The sequence below is a fragment of the Sorex araneus genome, chromosome 1 (genome assembly GCF_027595985.1).
Source record: "Sorex araneus isolate mSorAra2 chromosome 1, mSorAra2.pri, whole genome shotgun sequence".
NCBI classification, from domain to species: Eukaryota; Metazoa; Chordata; class Mammalia; order Eulipotyphla; family Soricidae; genus Sorex; species Sorex araneus.
The window spans coordinates 392,422,814-392,440,647 of NC_073302.1; the positions used below are offsets into that span (position 1 = coordinate 392,422,814).

The 17,834-nt window shown below is 36.6% G+C and overlaps 1 protein-coding gene and 1 non-coding gene across 18 annotated transcripts in view; both read right to left on the bottom strand.

Annotated features, from left to right (window-relative positions):
- ADAM22 (ADAM metallopeptidase domain 22) overlaps positions 1-17,834 on the bottom strand; it is a 286,474-nt gene that overhangs the window by 83,141 nt on the left and 185,499 nt on the right. For all 17 annotated transcript variants that reach the window (XM_055121250.1, XM_055121246.1, XM_055121258.1 and 14 more), the window contains exons 6-13: positions 14,471-14,534; positions 12,550-12,619; positions 9,662-9,732; positions 7,624-7,698; positions 4,105-4,176; positions 3,135-3,301; positions 1,354-1,438; positions 59-149 (exon numbers count right to left, since the gene is read on the bottom strand). In XM_055121250.1, the coding sequence (XP_054977225.1) occupies positions 59-149; positions 1,354-1,438; positions 3,135-3,301; positions 4,105-4,176; positions 7,624-7,698; positions 9,662-9,732; positions 12,550-12,619; positions 14,471-14,534 (695 nt within the window). The remainder of the gene's footprint in view (positions 1-58; positions 150-1,353; positions 1,439-3,134; positions 3,302-4,104; positions 4,177-7,623; positions 7,699-9,661; positions 9,733-12,549; positions 12,620-14,470; positions 14,535-17,834) is intronic.
- LOC129401247 (U6 spliceosomal RNA) lies at positions 16,870-16,976 on the bottom strand. The gene has a single exon (XR_008628179.1). It is a non-coding gene; the product is annotated as a U6 spliceosomal RNA (small nuclear RNA).

Genomic DNA, 17,834 nt, shown 5'->3' on the forward strand with positions numbered 1-17,834 from the left:
CAAAATATTTTGCAATCTACATTAAATACAACTAAACCATATGTATATTTGAACTTACCACTTGCTAACTTCCTTTTGTCTGATATAATGCCAATATTATGGGCTAGTGATTGTGCAAGTGTAACTGCCATTAAGTCAGTTTTTCCAAACTGAAAAACAAACAAACAATACACATAAGGGCAAAGTAGTTTGTGTTTAAGATGGGCTAGAAAATAAGTCACAATATAATTAAAATAACTGATTTCTAAGTAATTTTATTTAGCATCTGTTAAGCATACTGTGTTGGTGTGCTGATCTACTGAGTTTATTTAAAAAAGAAGTCACAGGAATAAACATATTTAATTAAATTTTATAGGGTAGACCTAAAGCCAGATTATCACAAATTTCGAGTTTGAAACCTTAAAACTAACTCTGAATACAAATTTTGTCCCTATCATCATTGTAAAACTTAATACTTATGTATGATTAGGCCAGGTTTTTTAATAATACATCATACAATATGTGTGTAAAATATTTGGAGCTTGTTTAATATTATGTGTCTACTTATATTCCTGAAATTTCCTTTAACCAACAAAATGCAGCTTCAGAAAATACTGTGAACCACAGAAAGTGATGGTTTAATCAAAAGAAACTTAAGAAGACCTAGGTTTATATTTTTTAATATGTTGGGCGTTCACTTTTCATGCGGCCAACTCATGTTCAATTCCTCCGCCCCTCTCAGAGAGCCCGGCAAGCTACCGAGAGTATGAAGCCCGCATGGCAGAGCCTGGCAAGCTACCCGTTTGTATTGGATATGCCAAAAGCAGTAACAATAAGTCTCTCAATGAGAGATGTTACTGGTGCCCGCTCGAACAAATCAATGAGCAACGGAGTGACAGTGACAGTTGTCTCCCAATTAAGTAATTTTTCTTTCAGAACACTTCTACTGGGTTTAGTATTTGAGTAAAATAAACCCTTTGGAAACCATTTTTTTCTTTTTTTCTCTCTCCAAACACTTGGAAAATATTGAGAAAGATTCTAGTTGCACAGTTAGGGTATAAGTCAATGCTTCAGTGAATTACTCAATTCCCAGGAAATTCAAAGTAACAAACATTAATTTAATGAAGACAGAGGTCAGGTTTCTCTTTCATCTAGGAATTATTCCAAGTAGAACGTGGACAGAATTATCAGATAATATTTGCTATTTATTATTTCCCTAGTCTGTCTTCTGATCATTCGCAGTAACCATATTGGCTTCAAATAAAACAACCAAACATTCGGAGTATGTGGAATACTATGTTATTGTCTGCTAGTTATTAGGAAAACATTTTCAGCCATCATACCACTTTGTATTGTACAGATGTTCACACCTACTTCATTCACGCCTCCTCCTTTCAGCAACGAGCAAATCCCACCAATATAAGCTGCCCCGCTCCGGCTACTCTCAAATTGACTTCCCCTTTTAGAAAAGGAAACGAAAAATGCTTACTGCTCACAGTTCAAATAACATGCATCTCTCACATTAATTTACCAGGTTTCTGAATTCACATAACATTCCTATGCTAGATGTTCCTGAGGTAGATAATGTGAAAACTATTTACACATAACCAAAGAAAAAGGTTCCTGAAATATATTTCCTAATATGATCACTAATGATCATATATAAATAAGGCCTATGAAAGATAATAATATAATGCACTCTAGAAAAATACAAACTCCCTTGTATTTTTTGCCACAAACTCATAACTTGGATCTCAATACCAGATATCTCCACAACAAAGAACATCCTATAAAATAACTGATTATCTTCAAAAATATCTAACTCAAAATAGATAAAGGTTGCAGAAATATTTCATAGTAAAGAGAGATTAAAGAGACAAGACAGATGCAATATGTGATACTATTTTGATCCTGAGTTAAGGCAGGAAGTGGAGATTAGTTATAATGGAGTACTGAGACAACTGGCAATTTGAATAAAGATCATGTATGTGATAAAAGTATTCTATAATGTTAAATATTCTGCTTTAATAATAACTAAGGTTATAGAAGAAAATGCCTTCATTCCCAGAGAATATACACTTGAAAATTTAGTCACAAAGGCCCAGTATGTAAATTTGTGCAATTTACTCCAAATAGTTCAAGGAAAATAAGGTAAATGAATGGGTGAAAGGAAGTAAGGAAGGAGAAACGGAAGAAGAAAGGAAGGATAAAGGAAAAAATTTAAGTGGGCAAATGTAATAATAATCTTGATAAAGGTCATATTTTCCTGCAATTTTCGGTAAATTGGAAATTGTGTTAAAATTAAAAGTCACTCCCAAAGTGCAGTGTTTAGCTTACACACATAACCTTCTACAGCTCTGACTTTAGGTGATAGATTATTTATTTATTTTTGCTTTTTGGGTCACACCCAGCAATGTTCAGGGGTTACTTCTGGCTCTGCATTCAGAAATTACTCAGGGTGGTGCTTGGGGGACCACATAGGATGCTGGGGATCGAACCTAGGTCAGCCGTGTACAAGGCAAATACCCTACCCCCTGTACTATCTCTCCAGCCCAATGATTGATGTTTTAAAAGGCATCAAAAATTTATTATTAAACAAAACATACATGATATCCACAAGAAAACCATGAGTAAAATTTTAATAAACAGACCCCAGAAATAGTAAGGTCTTTATTTAGAATCCAAAGCAAGCATAATATTGCCATAAGTGATTTTAAACAATATAATTAATCTTTTAAGAATACTGGGGCCAGAGAGGTCACTCAATGGGCTGATGCATACACACTGCATGGAGGAGGCTCAGGTGCTATCCCTGGTACCACATATGATCTTCAAAGCACTGACATGAGTGCTCCCCAAATGCCGTCAGGAATTACCCCTGAGCACTAAGACAGGAACAGACACTGAGTTTTCACTGGTTGTGGTCCAAAAACTAAACAAAACATTATTAATTATATCTTTACTCAGTAAATGCTTTTAGTTCTTAAAAAGAAATATGCACATGATCATTTCAAAAATTCTATCCTTTAAAACTGCTTTCAAATGTATCTGCAATGCCAAAACCTAACTATTATTTAGTAGAAAGGATACATCTCAGACATAAGAGTACTTCAATATGAAACCAAAGAAAGTATTAAATTTCAAAAGTTACGTACGAAAAAAGGTGAACTGCATCACTTTTCTCTTTGATAAAGTCTCTCCTGTATTTCATAAACTCACGTAGAGTGATCAATGGATTTTCAGATATTGCAAATTTGTTGTCAGCAGCCCAGGTTTCCATAGCGACCAATACTATTCTTGTCTTAAGTTGATCTTTATAAATCTAGCATATTAACAAAATGAACACACCAGCTGGTTATATAGTAAAATCAAGTGATTTTCAAATGAGGTCAGAAATCTCTCTTAAGGAAACTCCTCAACTTTTCATTAAATATTAGAAAAGTCACCATTTTTTAAGTGAGGTTATTATTTTACTAAGTTTCATGCATTTCCCTTGAGTAACACAGTTAAGCTGTTTATCAAGTAATATCCAAAGAACAGAGATGTGACTTTTGGACAATTATTTTCACCCTTATTCAACATGCTTCTGAGTCCATTTTCTTCCCTCTCGGACAAATCATGCATTGTTGAGTTTCCTTAGAAAAATGGGACAATGACAATTCTCTAAGGAAACAACTTCAGTCTGACCAAACAAGCTCTATTTCACGTCTTGGAGAAGGTACTGGTGCTGCCTGAGGTTTGGAAATGAGCTGCAGTGCAATCATCCTGTTACATCATTCTCACAAGTACCAAAGCATTCTTCAGAATAAGGCACAAATGGCCCTGCTTCTCCATTGTTGGAAATGTACTGCGAACATCTTTGTTAGAAGCCATGACTCAACCTTTTCTTTTCTAATGTGAAAAATGCAGAAAGGGATTCCAGGCATACATCCGAGAGTAACTGATCACTGCCTTTTATCATCTTCCCAGTCAGAGATCAAAGTCACTAGAATCAATCACAAGTCTCCAAGGAACTTGCTGGACATCTTGGCAAAAATGCAATTTAGGTCCATGAAAATTTAAGAGTATATATTAGCTCAAGAACCAATCAGGAAGCAGAATTACTGAAATCAGCTTGATACTTACTAAGTCTGCCATGTTCACCACAGATTTTGCATATGTGTTGGTATGCACAACCGAAAGTCGATGTTTTTTAAACTGAAAGAAAATATAGGAAACATTTTCAATGGCACTAGCAAAAAATCATCTCAGAAGAGAAAAACATGTGTATGTTTCTCTATGCCTTTCTATTAAGCATCATAAAATCTGATACCTAGTTCTTCATATGCCTGCTAAGTCTTTTTTTGGCTGTGTAGTCAGAAGCAAGGTTCTTACTATTCTGGAAGCTGATGCAAAATAAAATAAAATAAAATAAAATAAAATGTGCCCAATACATTCATGACATATTACTATATTGCTTTCAAGTTAAGAAACATAAGACTTTTCTATGAGGTACAAAGTTTACAAATATAAGTAGAAGCATAGTTCCCAAAATTGAAGTGAATACTGCTAAAAGTACAAGAACTCATAAGTGCTAAAAGACTTATTATTAAGGAGAATAAAACCTTGGGGATTACAGAAAGGTGGCTTTTGGGACCTATGGATCACATATGTTTTCTTTCTGGCACTAATGTTATTTATTTTCTCCCTTTATTGAGGTACAGTGATTTACAATATTGTTAACGAGAGTTTCATGCATACGTCTACCATTAGAGTGCCCACTTCTCTCCACCAATGTCCTGGGGACTCCTCCCAGCCACCCCCCCCCACCACACATGCACTCAGCTCTGTAGACGTAGACCAGCACTCCTGTTTTGATGCCTTTCGCCATTTGTTGTAAGATTCTTACTCTATTTCTTTAAGTCCCCCATATGAGAAATCACTGTTGTCTGTCCCTCTCCTGACTTCATTCATCATGTTTCCCTCTACACATCAGCAAATTTCCATGATTTATATATATTCAAAACATATACGTTATACATTTTAGGATACCATCAATTTAGGTGTCTACAATATCCATAGGCAGGTCTGAGGCCTGAAGTGCGTCAGGCATAAGCCAGTAGGGGGCAGTGATAGTGGGAGAAGATAAGGAACACAATCTGTCTCATGGGAGAAGTGGCCTCCCAGAGGTTTCCCACTGTGATCACCTGGAAATGTTACTTGCAGAAAAAATCAGGATCACAGAATCTTTATTGAAATATCATTAGGCAAATTACATGATTTCATCTTTCCTTAGAGCTGAGTAGTATTCTATTGTGCATCTTTACCACTGTTTCTTTTTTTTTTTCTGTTCTTTGTGGGGGAGTGTTGTAGTGATCCACTGACTTTTTAAAATATCTTTTTATTTATTTATATATTTTGATTGAGTCACTGTGAGATACAGGGTTACAAAGCTATTCATGGTTGGGTTTCATTCATACAGTGCTCCAATACCTATTCCTCTACCGGTGTACATTTCCCACTACCAATGTCCCATTTTTTCCCTTCTGCTACCCTCTGCTGCGTCTGTCTCAATGGCAAGCACTTTCCTTTCTCTGTCTCTGTCTCTGTCTTGTCTGTCTATCCGTCTGCCTGTCTCTCTCCTTTCTCTCTCTCTGTCTCTCTGTCTCTCTGTCTCTCTGTCTCTGTTTCTCTCTGTCTCTCTGTCTCTGTCTCTCTCTCTCTCTCTCTGCCTTTCTCTCTATCTCTTTGGGTATTATTGTTTGCAATACAGATACTGAAAGGTTATCCTGTTGTTTTTTTTTACCTATTTTCAGCATGCAGTTCTTATCCAGAGTGATAATTTTCAACTATTTTTGTCATAGTGGTCCCATCTCTATCCCAACTGCTTTCTCCCCCATCACCGAGACAGGCTTTCTTTATCCAGTTTTGCATTCTGGGATACTTGATTTGTTTCCAGGTCTTGGCTACTGTGAATAGTGTTGCAATGAACATTGGAGCACAAATATCTTTTTGATTCCAAGTGCTTTTTATCCCTTGTGGTGGATACCAAGTATATCATGCTTAGTGGAGCCAAGGAAAGAGACAGATACAGAATAATCTCTCTCATATGAGGGATATACATAACTATAGTGAGAGGTCAAGGACAATAGGACTGGAAAGTTGGTCTACAGAACCGAGCTTACCTGGGGCGAGAGGGGTGGAAAGGGTCCCACTGGTGGGGGGAAGGGGGCACTCTGGTGCTGTGTGTGGTGCTGCAAAGGTGTACACTTTACTACACAATACTATAAATCATGGTACCTCAAGAAAAACGGTGGGGGGTATACCATCAAGCACAATAACAGCCAAGATCGGGAAACAATCCAAGTGCTTAATGTATTGTAACAGGAAATAAATGAACCCTAATTTCTGGCTTCATTTAAAAGTAGCATAGTTCCCAGGTGATCCAAATAGGCAATTCTCTTGAGGTTTCTGCTTCTCTAAGACAGACCACATACCTCACACTCCCCCAGGCATCACTGCTCCTACTTACACATGTCAGATATTTGAATGTATGATATTCTAAAATGAATGTTCCTGACAACCTCCTCTTATTTTGTACAACCTTCAGGGATCAGTAACAGTTACTGGATTCAAACAGGTAGAAAAAAAAAAAAACCTAGTCGTAGAGTGAACAAAGAAGCACTCTGGGGGCTGGAGCGATAGCACAGTGGGTAAGGTTTTTGCCTTGAACACGGCCAACCTGGGTTCGATCCCCAGCATCTCATATGGTCCCCAAGCACCGCCAGGAGTGATTCCTAAGTGCATGAGCCAGGAGTGATCCCTGTGCATCCCTGACTCCTCCCCACCAAAAAAAAGGAATCACTCCGTCCTGACTGTATTATCATCTGGTGATATTATCCACAGCGAAAGTAAAGATCCATGTGATTTCTTTCACCATCTGTGAATCAAGGACACATTTTCCTTCAAATGGATCATTCAAGGGACTTAAAATGCACTCGTATCCCATAGTAAGTAAATCCAGCAATTTATAGTACTGCACGCTTTCAGTTTAAAGCTGTGCTTCCCTGGAAGAATTAGCAGTGCACTCTACAGCTGTGGCTGACTGCAACATGCCCAGGAACTGGACATACACGACTCAGAGAACAAAATGGTCCACCAACAAGAAGAAAGTTTGGCCACTTCTTATTCTAAGAATAAGAATATCCATAGCTTGGATACAGAAATTTGCCATTTGCTTTAGTGTATTTTAAGAAAGAAACAGGAATTTGTTTTGATCTTACTAGGATAAAGTAGAATATTGCAAACTATAATGTCACATTTGTGGTGCTTCACCTTCTCAATATACAAACAGAAGTTTCCTTTCTTGCATAAGCCTTGGCATTTTAGCAAGAACACCTCTAAGCCCCTATATTAATCTAAACAAATGCAAAAAGTTGCAACTGTGAGTCAGAAGTAGTTTGGGAATCTCATAAAACACTGTTCAATATTTACACCTGACTGTTTTCTTCTCACAGGTTATTGTTGGGTTACAAGTATTTGGTGATATAAATACCGTTTCCAGGTTACAACTTAACGAGCTTATTTCTTGTGACCACATTTCTGAACTCTGTTTCATCCATGCAACAAACAATCTCAAACAATACAAATTCCCAAACATCCTACCATGAGGTGATCATTCACAATCATCAGTTCAATATATTTGGTTTCCTCCTCTACATTACGTGGATGTCGATGAAGCTGCAAAAGAAATGGCACCTAAATAAGTCCTCTTGAATTGACTGTGAGAAACTAGACTATATCCTGCATTAGCTCCTCAGTTACTTATTCTATAATGGTAAGTTTTAAAATCTTTTTACCAATCTTTCTCTCTCCCTGCTCCCACCCACAGTCTTAAGCACCCACTTTTCTAATCTTTGTTTCTATTGGGAGGGACACACCAGGTATGCTCAGGACTTACTCCTGCCTCTGTGCTCAGGGATCACTCTTATTAGTGGGCCCCAGAAGCAATATGTGATGCCAGGGATGGAGCTGGAATATGTTATCTTGTACAAGGCAAGTTTCACCAGCCTGAGTTCAACATTTTCTACTATTCCATGAATAGGTGTTGCTACAGAATTTTTTCCTAGAAGTATGACTTATTTAATTGGTTTCTCTCCTTCCAAATTCATCTATTTCATCAAAAATGATAAAAATTTCCCTTTATTTTTCAGGGCTAAGTAATATTTCTTGATCACATGTACATGTGGGGATAAATGGAAATAATATATAGGTATAAATATATGTATGACACACTTTGATCCATTTATTCATTGATGGACATTTAGATTTATAATATTGTATGCATCATTATTTAAACTGTCTAATCTTGAAATTCAAGTTTCTCACAAAATTGAAGAAAAATATGTGAGATGAGTGTTGTGTTCACGTCTAGATGTACCATACCATCAAGCACTGTATGCAAATAGGTGCTAGTTAGCTGATACAAAAACGCTGAAGAATGTTACTCTAAGTCAGTGCTGTGCAGATGTGGGCAAGCCTCTTAAGTCTCATATGCTTCAATGTCTTGCCACTAAAATGATGCTAAATGATACCTTATCCCTAAGATTGTTATGAGAATTCATATGTTAACACAACTAAAATTCTTCAAAGGGGTCAGATTCATAATGAGGATTCAATGAAACTTAACAATTATTCACACTAGACTATATCTATATATCAAATTTAATATAATTTGAAGAAAATATACCTGGTCCTCTAAGTGGCTCGTTATAATGGAGATCCATTTCTTTCATGCTATGTGTTTTTGTTTGATTTTGAAGGGGTGCTCCCAGGCAGTGCTCAGGGGACTAGGGGGCTTCTCCTGGTGATATGTGGTCAACCCACCTGCCCAGTCTGTGCTACTGGGGCCAACAGGGCCACCCTGCTGTCTTTCAGTAGACCAGGTGGTAGCAGATTTGAAATACAAAGCATTGTACACACCATCTCCCAAGTGGTCATCCTGCGTGTTTTATGCCACACACACACACATACACACCAACCAACACCAAATTGGTAGCAAAATCTAATTCAGTTAAGTAGAATGTTTATTTCATCTAAACCATTTACCAGCTCTATGATTCTTAACAAGACATTTTCATATTCCAGAGGCTCCTTTCTTAATGATAGGAGAATAGCATCTACTTTGTGACATTTAAAGCATCACCAGCTATCGTTATTACTGAGTCCAAGATCTATTGGACACTCATAAAGCTGACATCCTGATATAAATGCCAGATTCCAAAAGAGTTTAAGTGTCACAAAAACACTTTATGGCTTTAAGCCCTAACGAATTCACTCTTAGGAGAGTACACGGAAGAAGTTATATACAGTATAGGACAAGTCCCTTATACTATGGATGGTCTCCCTTACATTGTAGACACCCGTGGAAGGATGATGTCTCTTGTAGAAAAAAGAAATTGAGATGCTAGATCAGGAGGGGCCCTGATCCACCAACAGGATGAATAACTAATATTATCACCGCTGTTGTGATTCCTTTTTGAATTTATGAAATAAATACGGTACCACTCTCACTGCTCCTATGAATCTGTCACTCTTACTGTTTTTCCACACCCTGACAAATACCTGAACTTTCAGAGACTTAAAGCAGAGTATATTAACAAATGTTTTAAAAGCATCCTGAGATATAATTGTGATAACACACCTGCCGTTTACTCCTTTGGGACCTTGGCTTTAAAATAAATTTTGGTGACGTGATGTTGACTTGTTGAAATTCTGAAAGAAAATTAAAATTAAATTGAATAGGCTATTAGATATATCTTTACACTAAAGGTCATAAAATTTTGCTAACGCTTTCTAGTATGAATTCTAGAATTTTAATCAATAACATGGTAACAAGTCTCGCAATGGAGACTTTACTGGTGCCCGCTCAAGCAAATTGATGAACAATGGAACGACAGTGCTACAATTATAATTTTATCATTTACGTGGTTATAAGTATAAATCTTTACACAAGGAGTTGCACATAATACATAATTCCATTTGTATGAAGAGCTATAACAAATTAAACAAGAGGTTTTCAAACTTATTTGACCCACTGTCCCTTTTCAAAAACAAAAGTACTCAGTGATCCCCGGGACATCTACCTTCTTTAAGTGAAGAAATTGTACCGCAATTGTGCCCAATGTTACTATTGTCCCCAGGATTGTTTCAGCATCATCTAACTAATCTCTGACAAGTCACAAAAGGATACTGCACAGCTATGAGGCACTGACTGGTAATAAGCAGAGGTTAATGGCCGGGTTAATAAAAACATTTTAAAGCCCAGAAGAGTACTTTGTATGTGTCAAAATGTATCTATTTAATACACAAGATCTGTGCATCTCCCACAGTACTTAAAAAGCACTCAATGATAAGATATCCATATCAAATAACTAAGACTTTCTCAAAAAGTGTTCTGAAGAACTCTAGTCCTGAGAAACATGTCATATAAAACAAAAAGTTCTAAAGTCAAATAAATCTAGGGAACCTTGATCATAGTCTCTCTCTCTGGAAAACATTTAATATATAGCAAGACAAAGCTGCTGATGATCCACAACTCAGGGGAAAATGCATTAAAAATAAGATAAGTTTATTTTTAAATTTATTTAAAAAATAATTTTGACATTAATTTGCCTGGTTTTGTTTGTTTCATCTAATTTATCACTAAATCTATGTATCTTGGATGACAAATAACAAGAAATTTCAGAGAAAATTTTTCTAAACCAATTTCTAATAAGAAAATTAAAACAGAAACAAATAGAGACAGACTTGGGTTTTCAAAGAATATGTCCAAAAGCAAGTATTTAATAAAAGTAAACTGCTAAGTCACCCTTGAAATTTCAATTAAAATGAAATCCAGAATAAAGTCTTAAAATATATAAAATTATACTATAGAAAAATTTCATTGTCTTAAAGGGTAATCTTTGTTGTTTTAATTATTTAAAGATTTATTGCCTTAAATATGTATTTATTTATTTATTTAAAGATTATTTAAGATTTATTGTCTCCAGGAGGCACTATCACATTGCAACTTTATTCTCAAAATGCTAACCATGATTTATTTTCCTCCCACAACAGGGATTCTAAAAAGTTTTATTATGTAACAATAGAAATAATCAAAAGTACCCATGTACAGAGGGGTAGCTAAATGCTCATTTTCTGATTTTCTGAAACAGTTTTTCATTCCTTAGGCATCAGGGGAAAAAATGAGAGGGACTCTTCAGTGACTGTAGAAAATAAAGGATTCAATCTAGTTCTTAGAGGAAACGACATTAGGAAATACTTAATTTGTTGTCAAATGAAGAGGTAAGGTCAACTTTTCAGTGATTTTTCTAAGCTTTCAATTTAGTAACTTTTCCATTCCCGTTGGTGTTTCTACCAGCCTATATTCAATCCCTTACTTGCTATGGGAACCTGGGCATGACCAAGTAAGTAGACAAACTCTACTTTTTTAAAAATTTTTTTATTGAGTCACCATGTGGAAAGTTACAAAGTTTTCAGGTTTAAGTCTGTTATACAATGCTTGAACACCCATCCCTTCACCAGTGCACATATTCCACCACCAAGAATCACAGTATAGCTCCACCCTGCACCCCCACACCCCTAGCCCCCCCATGCCCCTAACCCCCCCCCCACCCCTAGTCCTCCCTCCCCCCGCCTGTGGATCTTAGAAAGAGAGCCCATTGCAAAGACTAGAAGATTAAAAATTCAAAGGCATTTTGTGTTCGGAGAGTGCCCTGTTTTCAGGAGAACATGAATGAGTCTCGGAGAGCCAGGGACAAATGTATAACTGTAACTCCACAACTGAGGCTGCAACAGAGCACTCTGCCCTTCTTTGCGTATGAAGATTTATATTCAAGTCTCAAATTAACATCTATATACAAATGGACTTGTAAAAGTATGTAAGAGGAAACTGCTCATTTCACAAATAACACACAATAACAGGAAGTGGTTTTTGGGCCATGCCCAGTAGCATAGCATTCCAGGGCTACTCCTGTGCTTGGGGGTCACTCCCAGTGGTTTTCAGGGACCCCAAATTCTCACATGCAAAGTATGTTCTCTAGTCCACTGAGCTATTGCTCTGACCCTAATGCAAAGGTTGATCACTAATAGTTATTTGTTAAAATGCAAGGACAAAATAGAGGTAAAGAAAACAATGACTAAGAGTTCATTCTTGTAGCTATAAAGCCAGTATTTTAACAAGAGTGAATTTTTACACTGTAATGTAGACAAAGTTTGGCGCTAACATCAGTTCCTCTCTAGCACCTTAATTCAAATCTTACATTTTAAAAGTTTCCGTTAGCATACTCAATCTGTCTCCTACCTCACTTACTATAAAAATGAAGTCAGTTTGCATCTTATTCTCTCTCTTAATGGCACTTGGTTTTTTCTTTATAAAATTACCTTAAGTGGTCACAGGATAATGATACTGCATAGACTTACATATGTATGTGTTATATGTTATCTATGTATTATATATATATGTTATGTATTAGATCTAAAACATTAAAATAAATTATTAGCTTTATAGTCCCTCTAGGAATAGCTTACCAGATGGAAGATCATCTAAGGGAAATTCAAACAGTCTGGATTTATAAATTGAATGAAAATGGAACTCCTCCTGAAATAATAAAAATAATAGAGAGTAAGCACCAGATCCTCAGAGAGTCATCGCTGGAGAAGCAGAGACCCCTGCACTGATAAGCAAGTGCCACCCTCTCTCTGCTCCCCGGGCCGGGGAAGGCTACACGCCACCACACAACCTTCATTCGTGCGTGTACTCTTCACTCCAGAGTGACAGTCTGTTCAAGGGCAGAATGTCTTCATGGAGTCCACCTCGTGGTAATGGAGACTGCATGAATGAACCTAACACCCCAAGGAGAAATAAGACATCTGCAAAAATCAGTTTAATGTTTTGTGCGACTGATTCCTTTCCATGGATCCCTGATCCCCACTTAGAACTAGGATAGCTTTGCAAGCAAAACTATCTTTCTGCTTCTGGGGACCAGAGGACTGCTACAAGCAGATGCCCAAAGTGGAAAGTGCCAAAATTCCACAAGCATACTTTTTTTGCCCCATGGCAAGCCAAAGGAGAAAAAAAAAATAGAAAAAAAAATAAAATAGAAAAAAAAAATAGAAAAAAAATTGAAACAATTATTTGACTTTCTTTAATCACTATGGCAAGTAATACATAGTCAAATTTCATGAGCTTAGCAGTAAAAATATCACTGACTCAAAGTGACATACCTGGAAGAAGTTACCTAAAAAAATATAATGTACAGTTAAGGACTGTTTCTCCAATAAGATTATTTCTCGGTAACAAAACAATGTATATCTTTTAAAGTTATTTGTCTCTCTAAACGTCTGGCAAATGTTCCAAAGCATAAGGAAATGTATTTGTGTGCACAACACTAGTTAGACTATATATATGTATATATATACATATATATACAAGTATGTATATATACACATATATGCATGTATACATACATATATAGTATTTCTCTGTTATCCAGCAAATAAGTTCAATTCTAATAATATGTGAGAAATTATTTTTTTAACTAAAGTGAAGCAGAAGATCTCTATTTTTCTAAACCTCATTAAAACAGGACCTTTAAACAATAGACAATTTCAAAATTCTTGAATCTACACGGGGAGAGAAGTAATGAAAAATCTTATGTCTAAGGACTAAATGTTTATACACTTTCCAAATTCATATGTTGACACTCTAACTTCCAATGTAACTGCATTTGTGAATTTCGGCTTGTTTGTTTTAGAAACAACATCCAGTGGTGCTCAGAGCTTGCACCTGGCTCCGTGCTCAAGGGAACATATGTGGTACCAAGAATCAAACTGCTGTCAGATCTCCTAGGAGCAAGTCAAGCACCTGAGCCCTATACTATCTCTCCAAACTTGTTCTTGCATTTGGAGACAGGCCTGAAAGTGGGTGATAAAGGTCAAAAAAGAACCTAGGGTGGATCATCTCTCTCTCCCAGGGAGGAATGGCAGTCTGTCACCCACGGAGACTTTCACCAAGACTCTGCCCCTCCTGGTCTCGGACTCCCCGACACTAGCACAGGGAAAAAATTAATGTCTGATCTGTAGCATCTCCCAGTGTTTTGCAATCATTGCCTGAGCAAACTAAGACACACTCAGAAGACCCCAGCCAAGGGAGAAATGGAAGTTCAGAACAACCTAGAAGGAAGCTTTCTCTAACATAAAAGAGGCAACAGAGATTTAAAAGAAAACAATAAGTTTTCAATGAATTGAATATACAATTGTATGATAATATATTATTGCTTATTATTATTTTCTTTTGTTTATAATATAAATTTTATCATATATAAATATGTATATATAAATTTAGCTCTTCTGACTCTAAACTACAAAAATAAAAGGAGGAGGGGCTAAGTGAGCAAAGCTCCTAACCTCAATTTTTACTTTTTCCAGAGAGAATGGAAGGAGAACTTACTTGGGAAGTGTCATTTTCTTCTGGCTCAATGAGATAGGTGTGGTTTCCATCATAGAACATCCCACTGTTATGGACAAGAAAGTAACAAGGCATGATAATCTACGCCTTAGAACCAGGTCATTTAAAAACAAGAAACTGATGAAGGTCAAGTTTACTTTTCCACCCCACTTCCCAGTCCTACCCATCACCACCAGATATGCACACGCACAACTTCCAGAACACAGAGATGCACACCACACACACTGTGAAGAGAGGAATACTCCTGCTTGTTTTTCTGTATATAGTAGGATACCCTTATTCTGATTGTTGCTCAATTTTGCATTAACAGGATCTAACTGTGGTCTTTTATTCCACCCGGTAACACACAATTCTAAGAATCTGTTAAACAAAGAGTCAGCGGGAGCGCTGATGGAAAGAAAAGTTTTAGAAGCCTTTCTTAAATTTCTGAGCTGTAGTTAGAATTGTGTTGTCACAAGACAATGGAGCTACAATATTAAAAGGCCATACTAAAACAAGATACTGAAAAAAAAAAAAACAGTAACAAAACTCCAATATTTAAACAGTCATTGTTACAAATTGCCACAAGAGGGCGATAAACTAACATTTGAACACGTCCTTAAGGTTCCCATAGTTACGCGATTTTGTCATAATATCAGGACCAATACTACCCTAAAGTGATTTAAATTTTTTAAAAACCCCTTGCATATTTTTATGAAAAAGCGTATGAATAATATTATTTTATACTTTACATTTTCAGCTAAGTTTAGTGAATCAAGAAATACAAAAAAAAATAATAAAACCCTCAGTATATACTTGAACTGTAATGAAGATGAGTCATGGATGAAAGGATGTATTTCATATTTATATCAATTCAATTAAATATGCATTAACACTCAGCAGTACTGCCAAATATTTCTCAGAAAATTTTGTTTGGAATATAAATTAAGTAATAGCATAAATAACAAAAAAGAATAAGAGTAAATGTATCTAACACACTTATTTTTTTTTCTTTTTTTTCTTTTTTTTATTTATTTATTTTTTTTATAGTTTATTTTTTTTTTATTTTTTCTTTTTTTTTATTTTTTTTATTTTTTTATTTTTTTATAGTTTATTTTTAATTAGTGAGTCAACGTGAGGGTACAGTTACAGATTTATACATTTTTGTGCTCATGTTTCTCCCTTACAAAGTTTGATAACCCATCCCTTCACCAGTGCCCATTCTCCACCACCAGTAAACCCAACATCCCACCCCCCCTTCCCAGTCCCGTCTCCCCCCACCCCACACTGCCACTATGGCAGGGTATTCCCTTTTGTTCTCTCTCTCTGATTAGGTGTTGTGGTTTGCAATAAAGGTGTTCAGTGGCCATTGCGTTCAGTCTCTAGTCTATATTTGGCCCGCATCATCTTTCCCCCACATGACCAACAACCACATTTTACTTGCTGTTCCCTTCTCTGAGTTGCCCAGAATGAGAGAACAGCCTCCAAGCCATGGTGACAACCTCCTGGTACTTATTTCTACTATTCTTGGGTGTTCGTCTTATAGTCTATTATTCTATATTCCACAGATGAGTGCAATCTTTCTATGTCTGTCTCTCTCTTTCTGACTCATTTCACTTAGCATGATACTTTCCATGTAGATCCACTTATATGCAAACGTCATGACCTCATTTTTTCTAACAGCTGCATAGTATTCCATTGTATAGATGTACCAGAGTTTCTTCAACCAGTCATCTGTTCTAGGGCACTCGGGTTTTTTCCAGATTCTGCCTATTGTAAACAGTGCTGCGGTGAACATATAAGTGCATATGTCACTTCGACTATACTTTTTGGCTTTTCTGGGATATATTCCCAGCAGTGGTATTGCTGGGTCAAATGGGAGCTCAACCTCAAGTTTTTTGAGAATCGTCCATACTGTTTTCCAAAAGGGCTGAACTAGCCGGCATTCCCACCAGCAGTGTAGAAGGGTCCCTTTCTCCCCACATCCTCTCCAACAGCGGTTGCTTTTGTTCTTTTGGATGTGTGCTAGCCTCTGTGGTGTGAGGTGGTATCTCATGGTTGTTTTGATCTGCATCTCTCTGATGATTAGTGATGTAGAGCACTTTTTCATGTGTCTTTTGGCCATTCGTATCTCTTCCTTGGTAAAGTTTCTGTTCATTTCTTCGCCCCATTTTTTGATGGGGTTGGATGTTTTCTTCTTGTAGAGTTCAACCAGTGCTTTATATACCCTTGATATCAACCCCTTATCTGATGGGTATTGTGTAAATATCCTTTCCCGTTCTGTATATTGTCTTTGTATTCTGGTCGCTGTTTCTTTTGCGGTGCAGAAGCTTTTTAGTTTAATGTAGTCCCATTTGTTGATCTCTGTTTTTACTAGATTGCTTAGTTCCGTGTCATCTTTGAAAAATATGGAACGCTTCACGAATTTGCGTGTCATCCTTGCACAGGGGCCATGCTAATCTTCTCTGTATCGTTCCAATTTTAGTATATGTGCTGCCGAAGCGAGCACATCTAACACACTTATTAAAAAACAAAAAAATCTAAGAACAACTAGACATGTTTCTTATAACCCTGACCGTGTATACAAACACATTGTGAACTTTGTTTCTTCCTTTCTTTTTTTAGTTTTAAATGAAACAACTTGTAGAGTTAGCAGTAAATTTTACTGCTAATTATAGAAAATTCTAAATTTTTTTTATCCACCAGCAGAAGTTCTTTAAAGTTGTTTTTCTACCTTCTTCAAATGCCTAGCTAGGATTAGTTGTACACTTTTAGTCTTAAGTCCATGGGACTATTAGAAGTATTTATAATCACTTTCTCTCTGCTTTCACAGTACGGTGTTCCTTTGGAAACTATCAAACTGGTATAAGTGGAAAAGAGTAATGAGGGAAGTTCTCTCTTTTTTTTTTATCACTTTACTGCAATATTCATTTGCTGTCACAATGTGGCAATACCCAGGGCATTACTTCTAACTAATAGTGCTGCTTGCTTATCTTGGGATCAGATATAATGATTTTACTACGGAAACATTATATACAGTGATTCTTTCTTACAGTGCTTCAGATAAGAAAAGCTATCTCCTCTGTTATCAGTCAAAGATGGGTTCCATGCTTGTAAAGAAAGAAAAGGAAATCATATTCTAGGAATGCATTTAAAAGAAACAAAAGTGTCACAGAACAAATAATAAGCAGCTGGAAATCTTCCCTGGTCTCAGGGCTGTGGAATTCTTTCCCTGACTATTAAGCAGATCCTGGATCATGTTTCTCACTCTCTCCAGGCCTCCATAAGCTACTCAGCAGCACCCCTTCAGCACATGAGTTAGATTCTACCACCCACCCTTAGTCTTAGACATCTTCCCTCACGTTCT